The following is an 11,546-nucleotide window of genomic DNA, read 5'->3' on the forward strand; positions in this document are numbered from 1 at the left end:
ACTCACCTCTCTGCTGGCTTCCGGGAGTCCCGTCGGAGATCCGGTGACGTCACGGACATCGACGTCACCAGACTCCTCTCCCCTTCCCCGAGTTGCTCCGTCGGCTAACAAAGGGGAGGAGTCCGGTGACGTCTATGTCCGTGACGTCACCGGACCCCTTCCCTTCATTAGCCGACGGAGCCACTTGGGCCGGTGAGTTTGCCCAAGAAGCACCAAGCTTCTATCTTATCTTTAAACTTATATATATGCACTATGTGGCTCTCCATTAACCCCCCACCCACCCATCTCGCTCCCAGAAATGTGCCTCTTGAAATTCACTGATATTATGTTGCAATCAGGTCCTTACATGAAATGGAATAGACAGGTGCTGCTACTTCAAATATTAAGCTAATATGTTTAAATCACCCTTAGGGCTTTACTGTTTTACTATACTATGTAAATACATTAGTAATCCAGCACATTATTATTCTGAGTTGCCCCACTCAAGCGGCGGCCATATTGAGTGGGGCACCTGAGAGTAATAGCGTGCTAGATTAGTGTGATCCTAGTTCATTTTATTACTTCATTACTTCATTGCTGTGCTGTATGTGTATAGGCCAATGTAGTTGGATCTGTATGTGCGTTATAATTAAATCGATTAATCGATTTTTTTTTTTTTAAATTTGATTAATCGAACACGAAAATTTTAATCATTACCAGCCCTAAAATAACGCAATTCCTTTTTGGGGAACTACTGTTTCAAAAAGGAACTGGTGTAAGTCTGAGTCTAAGGGAAGTGTTGAAGAAATGTGTTGTTGCGTTAGAAGGTGTTTAATTTGGAGGTATCGGTATAATTCTGGTGGAAGCAGGTTGTATCGGGCAACCAGTTGGGAAAAGGGAAGCAAAGATTCCTTAGAGAAGATATCCCATAAATAATACCCAAGTTGTTCCAATTTCTCAAGTTAAAGGAGTGGTATGAAGTTAGTACGGTTTTAGGGTAGGTATGTTGGTGGTCGGAATAGAAGAGTGGGAGTGTTTGTTTTTTTTTTTTTTTTTTAGAGCTTGCCAGGTTGTAAGTGTAGTTCGAATCGACGAATAAGTGGAGGTAGAACTAAGGGGTTTACATTTTAAAGCAAGGAGGATATCCATTAGTGAATCGCATTTCAGAAAAGTGAGTTCTGTTTGGACCTAGAGTTTGTCCTGAGTGGGACGTCAACATTAATGAAGCTGATCAAGAATAGCCACTTGATGAGTAAGTTGGGAAGAGCAAGATCTACCCGCAAGCTTGGATTTATAGATAATATGTGCGGCACATCTGGGCTTTTTCCCTGCCAGACAAACGGAAGGACCTGCTGCTGAAGGGTTTGAAAAAAGGAAAGAGGGGGCCTTAATGGGATTGTATGTATAGTAATTTGGGGAGAGTCATTTTGAAGGCCGCCATTCTTCCAAATACGGAGAGATTATTTTTGGCTGCGTTATTGAGTTCTTTAGGCAGGCTTCAGAACAACGATTTATAATATCTAGCAGAGTCTAATCTGGGTCATGAGATTCCTAAATGAGGAAGTCCACGAGAAGGGGGATCGAGATTGTAAGGAGTTTTTAGTGTCTTAAGGGTAAGTTGACGTTTATGTACGCTTTTCTATTTTTGAATATAGGAATATCTGGGAGCATAATTTTTTTTTTATTTTTTTTTTAATATCCATTTGTTTTTCTTTTGTATTGTGAGGCAGAAAAGTAAAATATTGTGCAGTATGGTAATACAAACCTTTACAGTATTGCTATTGAGGTGGTAAAGGCCAGATATTAAGCTTTCATCCAAACCTTGAGCAGAACAATTGAATAAGTAGGGAGGAAGTGCTGAGGAAGTATTTGCATGTGTCGGAGTTTGCTGATATTTTTCCAGACTTCCATAGGACTAACAAAACAAATAAGCGTCCTGTATTTGAATCTGTTTTTCTGTCATAACACTTGGCACTGTTACGTTCCAGGACCTCTCTATTGCCAAGTTCGTACATTTAATCTTTTTATGTATACTTGAGCTTTTTTTTGTTTGTTATATAGGACTGTTTAGCTTCTACTTTAAATAATTTATTAAATACTTTTGATTGTAGTTAGGACAAATTAGAAATGAATGTTGGTAAGGTACAATTACCATCAGGTTTTTTGAAACACGTGGTAGATCACAGCTTGATTCAGATTTTCCTTCCTCTACTGCTTAGGAGTTGCACGGTGCCACAACATGTATCTGACCTCCTTTTGACACGTGCCTTTTTTTAAAGAGTTTAGTTTAAAACAAATGCTTTCCTGTAAGTTGAAATAGTGGGTTTGTCTCTTTGCGAAGAAGAGAAGGGAAACAAAATATAAGCAGCTGTGGGAAACCGCATTACAATAAAATGGTCTCCATTTCCCCAAATGGTCAAAGCACAGGTTTACTGTTAAATTATTTTGCCAGTTGTTTTTACACAACATACCTCTGGGTATATGCCCTTGCTCTAAGAGGTAGGAGACTGAGCAAATCAAAAGGCACAGCTCCTCTTAGTGACGACACCCCCTAATTAATCCTGGGATAATAAAAACAAAAACACTAAACCAAAAACAGGGAATAAAATAAAGGGGAAAATGTCTTTCTTGAGTGGTTGTGCAACGAGGGGCACGTCGTGCGCAATGTATGCGTTCCTTGAACAGGCGTTTGAGGGGGAATACACTTGCGCTCAACGTGAGCGGGTTGTTTGTTTGGAAGCCCAGATTCTGGATCTAAGCAGCAAACTGGCAACACTGAGGTGCATAACCAACATGGAAAAGAGTCTGGACCTAACGCACCAGGCTGTGGTGGAGGGGGGCCTAGATGAGACTGGGGGTGCGGAGGAGCAGGATCCCGAGGTGGGAAGCTGGGTCACAAGAGGGGGTAGAGGGAAGAGTGCTAGAGAGGTCAGCCCTGAACTGGTTAACCCAAACAAATACGCCAGGTTGCGGGATGTTGGGAATATTAGTTCAGGGGTGACACTGCTGGAGCAGGACGCCTCCTACATCGGGACCGTGAGCGTCGAACAGTGTGCTGCTTACCCGGGGCGCGTGTTCAGCACATTGCGGAAAGAATTGACAGGTTACTAGATGGGGTGGGGCACAACCCAGTTGTCATGGTGCTCATCGGCACCAATGACAAAATAGGAGGTAAATGGAGTGTCCTAAAAAAGGAGTTCAGAGACTTAGGTGCTAGGCTGAAGGAAAGGACCACCACGGTGGTATTCTCTGAGATACTGCCAGTGCCACGAGCCACTCCGGAGAGACAGCGTGAGTTGAGGGAACTTAACAAGTGGCTCCGTAACTGGTGTTGAAACGAGGGCTTTGGTTTCCTTGAAAAGTGGGCCGACTTCTCAGTCGGTTACCGGCTCTTCAGCCGAGACGGGCTGCACCTTTATGGGGAATATGCAGCATTTCTGGGGGGGAAAATGGTTAAAAGACTGGATGATCTTTTAAACTAGATAATGGGGGGGGAGGGTAAAATTAAAAACAAAAAAAAATACATATTAAACAACTTATCGTGCCAGATATCCTAGAAGGAAAAAACACAGGATTAGATAGTGGGCTCACTCCAGTCAGCAGAGTCAACATAGTCAACGTAGTAAATCAAGCCAATATAGAAAGCATACTAAATGTAGTCAGTAAAGTAGGGCTGCAACAACTAATCGACATAATCGATTATAATCGATTATTGAAAAACTGTTAACTTTTTCAATCATCGATTAATCGGCCTCTGATTAGTTGGCCCTGTTCACGGCTCCACACAAGCTGCGCGCCGCCACCTCTTCCCCACCTCACGCCTAGCAATACATTATACAGTGGTGCAATGCTGAATACCGCTAGCTATAGAGGACTACAAAACCTAGCAATAGTACAATATACAGTGCAATGCAGAATACCACCAACTATAGAGGACTACAAAACTCAGCAATAGTACATTATATAGCGCAATGCAGAATACCGTCAGCTATAATGTACTATTGCTGGGATTTGTTGTATTCCTCTATAGCTGGTGGTATTCTGCATTGTGCTGTATAATGTACTATTGCTGGGTTTTGGAGTCCTCTATAGCCGGTGCCATTCTGCATTCATTGCTGTATAATTTTACACTTCTCATTTCACTATATTGCACACCACACTTTCTTTTTTACTTCCACCGCTCCAAGCTTGCTCTTGTGATGTACTACAATCTCAATTAAAAATAGTAGTCCCATCACTGGAGCCATTTTTTAAAATGTATTTTATTTTTTTATCCGATTAATCGAACTTAATAATCGGCTAACCGATTTTGAAAATAATCGTTAGCTGCAGCTCTAGTAATGTGTGCATTACTGTAATCCATGGTTGTTTCCCTTCTCTTTGCTGCTCTTCCTTTTAAATCTGTATCTGTTCTCATGCTTGGCAGAACTTCTGTTTTGCAGCAGACTGCCTTGTCTCTGAAATGGATACATGGGGGTTGATTTACTAACCTTATAAACATGCCACGAACAAGTGTACACCTCTGTAGTGTGTTCCCTCCCAGCATGATCTATTGGTGGAATCTAGACACCTTTGTAGTGTGTACACACCCAGCAGGTGTGTTGTGCAAAGCCCTGCATGAATTGCAAGGTGATGTTGTGTAAATTAGCTCTACATTGTGTTGCTTGCGTTGATGAATGCAGGAATGTAAATGCATGAGCTAACCATTTTTGTCTAAACTGTGAAGCAGCATTATATATGGATCATGTGCATGATTTTTCCATATATGGCATTAGTGGAAATATGCTTTTAGACTTTTTGGTTGATAAATATGTTTTGCTGTGTAAAAATCACACGCACCTAGTGCGTGCGTGTGTTTAGGTTAGTAAATCGCCCCCATGGTGTCTGTGTGTTGGTTTGCAACCTGAGCCAGCACTACAGAAAGAGGCACTCAGCTGCAAAGGGAAGTTCTCCCCCAGCATGAGAAGACATGAGGATTTAAAAGGAAGAGCAGCAAAGAGAAGGGAAACAACCATGGATTACAGTAAGGCACACATTACAGTATTGGTTTATGTTAAAAAATCTGAGGGTTTATTGTCACTTTAATTGTGATGTGGCATTTTACTTGCTTACAGGTCTTCACAGCTGGAAGTGCTAGTATCTTATTTACTCCATTAATGCCCATTTTCGTGTCTAAATTCGTAACATATTTTGTATTTCTTTCTTTCAGGTGTAAAACAAAAGTATACCCTGATAGTTTACCATCAACAAGTGTTGTAATAGTGTTTCACAATGAAGCCTGGACAACATTACTGAGGACAGTGCACAGTGTTATAAATAGATCTCCACGACACCTTCTCGAAGAGGTTATTCTCGTGGATGATGCCAGTGAACGAGGTGAGTACCATGTACCTAATTAAAGGTTTAAACTGAAATTTTCTTTTGTACAGTTGTATTTTGGTATTTGTTCATATTGTTTACATGCACCAAAACCAAGTTTCCACAGCAGTAAAATATTGTGCAAGTTGGACTTTGAGTTGTGTGAAATGCATGCCATGCCACAGCGACTTACTTTGGACATAATTTACATAATGATTTCCAATGGTCATCAAAGTGCATTGGAAATGTAACTTTAAATTTTAAGTCCGAGGTAGTTGAGAGATGTAGTATAGTCGGCCTACAATTTATTTAGCAGGCTATGTCATCCACAAGTCTTTGAATTATAGAACATTAGACATCTGTTTATAAGGCAAGTCTAGTGCAGCATATATGTATTAGCCATAAGGAGTGCAGCACTGATTTATTTTTTTCCCCCATGGAAAAATGAATCTGACCACTTATATATGAGGTAGGTCCTTCCTGGTTGTCCTTTTTATCAAGGCAGTGAGGCGTTGCATTAATACCCTGATACAGTTCTTGGTAGTTTTCAGCATGGATCCCTCAGCACTGAAAACAAGTATCCATTCTGCGAATGTGAAACCTGGCGCCACTACTCCAATCGAGTTAAGCAGTAGATGAAATTTGTGTGGTCCGATATATATATAATTAATAATAAAAGCCGCGCTGTGTGAATTAATCTACAAAGTATCAGATATAATAGATACAGGCCTTGAAACAATGTGATACAATGTGAGAGTAACAATAGAAGAAACGCATGTGTATACCATGCATTTTGTAGCAACACAATATGTTGCTACAAAATATCCATAATGAAAACTCAAATACAATAGATACTAGCCGTGAAACAATGTGATGCAATGTGAAAAGAATAACTAGAAAAAACGCATTTGCAAATAATGGCTACAAAAATGTCCATAATCCTGGATCTTCAACGGTCTATTAAGAAAATAGAAGATATAAAGTGGATGTAAAGTAATCTGTCTCCTGTGACCATCAACAGAGAAATCTTAAGGAATGCACCTCACCTTTAGCAGAGACCCACCAGGGTCTATATGCGCTGTTCCTCTAATTCAAACCAGGTAGAGGAAGCACCTGATGCCAAACACCTCCTAGTTATTTCCTCCACTCAGGTACAGACTCCTATTTCCAGCCTCAGGAGTTGAAAGCAGTTAATTCATCTAAATGGACCATGCATCAAATAAAAAGTGGAAACTCGTAGTGCAGATGGTTTCGAAAAGATAAAATACTTTATTAAAAAAGATACTACTCATAAAAATAAGGTTCTGATAAAACAACTTGGTAAGCAGCCACAGACACTGTGCGATCGCTCAGCATCCTATACTCCACCCTACGTACATTACGTCAAGGGGTGTGGCTTCATCAGAGGTGTATCAATTCTGCAATATAGAGAAAGTTTAGGATACTGCAAAATGTCTGACATTAAAACATAGCACCTGCCTAAACTTTTAACCTAAACCCTTAAAATGTGCCCTTTAACACTTAGCCTTTCCTGCCAACACAGAAGACTGATAGATGCAGCAATTCTGCAATTGTAAAAATCTTTAATTTATCTACTAGCAAGGTCCATTCCAATTAAAATCATCTTGGGTGGATATGTCCTAATCACTCTTACTTTAAGCAGAGGTGTGGCTCAATTGTCCTGATCAGTTATCCAAAATCTGCTCTTGGCTCCCTCCACTCCAAATTTACTATTGATAAAACAGTCATATGGCATTTGCCTGTAAATTTAATCAATCATATCCAATATGATTATTTGCAAAACACCTATCATTTCTATTATTTTGTAGATTTGCTTTCATCTTTGATATTAACTGTTGTTGACTGGTCTTAAACTATTTTAACCCTTTCGCTGCCAAGGACGTACGGCATACGGAGCTACAAAAGTGCTTCCAGCTGGCCAGCTCAGTATGCCGTATGGACCTGGCATTTACAGTTCTACTATAAGGTGATGGTCGCTTTAGCGACCATCAGCTTATAGTAGAACTGATCAGCAGACTGTCCCCTTTAAATTAATAGCTGTCATCAGCGGCTCACAAGCCGCTGATGACTGCTATTATCAAAAATACCGGGCGCGGCCCCCCGCCGGCACCGCTGCTGCCCGCCGCCGGCATCTGGAGTCTCATCTCTCCCTGGAGCCATCCCAGGGAGGGATGAGGATGCGCTTTCAGAAAATATATGGTTTGGAGGGTCTTTTACAAACGCTAGCAACCCAGCAGTTGAAAATCAAATCAATAGGAAAAAAGTGCAAAAATTGCTTGGCCAGCAGATTTGAAAAATGTTCCGGAGGGCTTGGCAGCGAAAGGGTTAAACTCAATAGAATCTGTCAGCATTATCTACTTGTACTGAAGCACTTTGCATTTTGCGATATTAACCTTTTGTATGTTGAAAAATGTGTTTTAAATTTATTGTGGCAAATATTTTAATTTTGTTTTGTATAACTATGAACAGAAGAGCCAAAAATACATGAATGACAGCTTAGTCTTTCCATAGAGATAAATGTATTCCTGTTTTTCTTGCATGAAAACCCATCTAAATAGTAAAAAAAAAAAATAATGCAGAACAGGGAGCTGCATCTTAAGACTGCTTACTAATGAAGAATCCTTTAAAACCAATATCCTTCAACTGAAACCTTTACTGGGAGAGTACTAAAGCCGCTGTTGCTCTCTTCTCCCTTTATCAAGCTAATTGCTTGGCAATTATTGGAATTCAATACCTTTTAATATTTAACTGGTCCATAATCATTATGTGGATCAGGAGTTATGACATCACCATAGTTTTCTGATCCACATGCTTGTTTTTGAGAGACTTAGAAAGGATTCAAGCCGCTGGATCAGCATGATAGGAAACTAATATTCTTAGGGGGTACAAAATGGCAACCCCTTTATTTCTCACAGTACATTTTTTGTTTTTTTAAACGAGCAGTTCTTTCAAAATTTGTAAATGCTAGTCTACCCAGCATCACTTTCAGACGCTGCTATCAAGCTCTGGCAGGTATTTACTGAGCATCTAATCAGCATTGGTAGAGTTCAACCGAAAAGTATACCAGGGCTTGCTAAATTCCTTTTAAAGTGTACTAAAAGCATGTTAAAACTTTTAAAGTTTTTAGATTTACTTTGGGGCATGTGAACCATATCTTGACAAAAGCAGAAAAGGAGCACTACAACCTAGAGATTTTGTTGTTTAAAAAAGGATATAATGCTTAAAATAATAAAAAATGTGAGACTCACTGTTGGATTAACGTGGCAATGTCCTGCTGGTGAAGGGTGGATGGTGCTGTCAACATGGGTCACAGCCGACTTCTGCAGCTAGACTGTATGAATATTACGATGGGCTTGGAGTATCTAGTTCAGCCCCCTGGTATTGGAGGAAGGTTGGTGTTGACAGCTGGGGGGCTCCTGGAGCACCAGAAATCTGCCGTCCTGTAGCCTTGTTTGTAAACAGGCTGTGCAGTGGAAATAATCGTGCCGTCCGATACCGTGGGAAATCAGCTGGCCAGGCTGAGAACCGTCGGCTGAACGGAAGCGAGAGTGCCGCTCTATAGCGGTTTGAGAACTGTCGGCAGTCGTTGTGACAGATCACTATGCCTCTTTTTCAAGCCCAAAGAAAATTGTCAAGCTCTTTCTTTGGGCTTGAAAAAGAGGCATAGTGCCTCGCAACGCGTAGCCAAACTGTCTGTCATTCACATCACCCAGCGAGACAACCCGCACTGTCCTCAAGTCCTGTGCCCATATCCCCAACATTCCGTAGTATTATCTGAACTGAATTTAGATATGTCCCAAGTGCCATTTCTGAAGAATCTTAATTTGTAATTCTTGGATGTTTGTAAAGTAGGACATATATTCTTGAGTATAGTTGTAAGAAAAGTTTCTTCAGGTGTTATTATACAACTTAGGTCATGTTCCAATTCTTCCATATGTCTAGATTTTCATCTGATAGACATAAAAGGGTACTGTAAATTTTGGATGTAGATTTGGCAGTTGGGACATGGGCTAAGGAATCTTTCAAATTTTGTAGTTCCTGTTTTGTTTCATTATGATATCTTTCAATCCCCTTTTTCTGAGTATTTGTACTATCATTTAAAGATTCAATGCTTTTTTGATTTGGGTTTTTTTCCCCACTTATACAAAAGTGTTTAGTTAGTTATATTGAGCAGCCTTGACATATATTTTGGTCCTGAAGTATTTTTGTGATGTTTTTAGTATACCCATATATTTTATCCAAACCAGGAAAAAATAGATCACCTGGCACAGTCAGATATTACACATTTTCCCATTAATATGCATCTTGACTAGTCAATGTCATTTCTGGTTTGGATAACAGTTCTGATGCTGTGGCTGAAACTAATGTCTATGTGCAGTTGTTTGCAAATTCATAGACTACAGATAGGTGTAACAACCTTCATTATGGATTTTTTGAACATATATTACAACCATAGGTATGCCTCTGTTGACCGCACCATTACTTATTTATTGTAGTGTTGTGAACTGTGTTTTATATATACATGTCTGATACTAACAACAATCCCTGAAATTCCTGAAGAGTTTCTATTACACTTTTTACAAATCTGTTGTGCATGCACATGACAAATGCTTGCCCCAGATTCATGTACCTGTTGGGTTTAAGGACTTACACTATGTGTTGGCAGAGCCTGATGGGAAACTCTGAGAGCCTAGTTCACCATCAGGTCCACTTTATTGATTGGCAGCAGGCAAGTCTGTAAATTTCATAGCCACTAGCAGGTTGGCAATTGGCTGTGGAATCTATCTACTGCCTGCTGTCAATCAGTAGCAGAGTGGACCTGATGGGGAACTGGGCTCTCAAAGTACCCCCATAAGGCTCCACCCACTGTCAGTGTATTGGGTTACTAAGAGAATGTCGGCTATGCAGCCTGACAACTTTTTAGAAACCAGTGACTCTTTCATTGTCCCATTCAGCTGCTGGCAAGAAGAATCCCTGGCTGGCAGCTGAATGTAAATAAAAGGGGTGGGGGATACTGGCTTACATTACCTAAATATGGTAATGTCACATTGCATCCCTCCCTTGCCAGCTGTGTAATCTCCCTGCCTGCAGTTTAATGGGGCTGGCAATGCATACTTGGTTGTTTTGGATCCTGACACTGTGTTAACAATCAGTAAACCATGAGTGGGCGGCTCTCGCATACATGCCCCCCCGCTGTAAGCACTGATGTTTCCCTGTACACCAGATCAGAGTAAAGTGGCAGTAGATCTTTAAGAATCTGTCAGTATGGCTGCTCCAGATTTAATAAAGTCGAACTATTAAGATCTATCTGAGTTGTCAGGTATCGGTAAAGCTACTGAAACTGGCACATTTTTTAATTTTTTTTTTCATTTGGTGCAGGACCTTTTGTAAAGTTAATATTGCATTTTTGGCCCATAGACTTTAATGGAAATGCACGGCAGAAGCATTTTGCACATTTTTCTTGTGCGTTTGTCCATTGCCGGCAATGTTTCTTAAGCTGCCAAAATGCAAGTTTCCATGTGCAAAAATGATGCCACCTAGGTGTGAACCCTTAGGGTGTCCATACATTGTGCGAATTGCGGCTGATTTTTGAGGAACTGGCCGAAATTCAGTGTTTGCAGCTGTTGGCACCATTTCGGTCGGCATCACTCGATCAGCTGATTGATGGAACCGGCCGGAAAATCTTTGTATGATCAGAGCAGGCAGCCAATGAGCCGCGGCTCAGTTAGGTAATAGCAGTGCTATTTGTGTAGCTTACACAATAGGGAGCCAAATTTTCTCTGAGCTGCTAATAGCTAGTTCTAGCAGTAAAAAAAATCACTAGCAAAAAATGGCGTATCAGGATTACTCCCAAATCTGAGGACAAATCTCAGCCGTGTGGTTCAATTTGCTAATCTGTCTTCTCTTTGAGACCAAGTTAGAAAGATTTACTGAAATGTTGTCAATGAGAATATCCAGGATCGTTTAATTAATAAAAGCATTTCAGTAGTTGCTTATTAAATACAGTGACCTTGATTTGACAGGCTCAGTTACAAATGACTTCATGCTTCACAAACATAAGCATTACTACACTATTTTTCCCCTTTTCATGTTGATCCAATCAAAATTATTACAGGAATTCACATATACAAAGATCAATAGAGCTTCTACAATTCCTTTTGTCAAATACATTTGCATGGTGTCACATC

General features: G+C 40.4%; 1 protein-coding gene across 1 annotated transcript in view; it reads left to right on the forward strand.

Moving 5' to 3' along the window:
• The window catches only part of GALNT1 (polypeptide N-acetylgalactosaminyltransferase 1), a 109,253-nt gene that overhangs the window by 60,445 nt on the left and 37,262 nt on the right, over nt 1-11,546 (forward strand). The window contains 1 exon segment of the mRNA XM_018563586.1: nt 5,189-5,355. Within this exon segment, the coding sequence (XP_018419088.1) occupies nt 5,189-5,355 (167 nt within the window).

The sequence above is a fragment of the Nanorana parkeri genome, unplaced genomic scaffold (assembly GCF_000935625.1).
Source record: "Nanorana parkeri isolate BGI_ZX_2015 unplaced genomic scaffold, ASM93562v1 scaffold678, whole genome shotgun sequence".
Lineage (NCBI taxonomy): Eukaryota > Metazoa > Chordata > Amphibia > Anura > Dicroglossidae > Nanorana > Nanorana parkeri.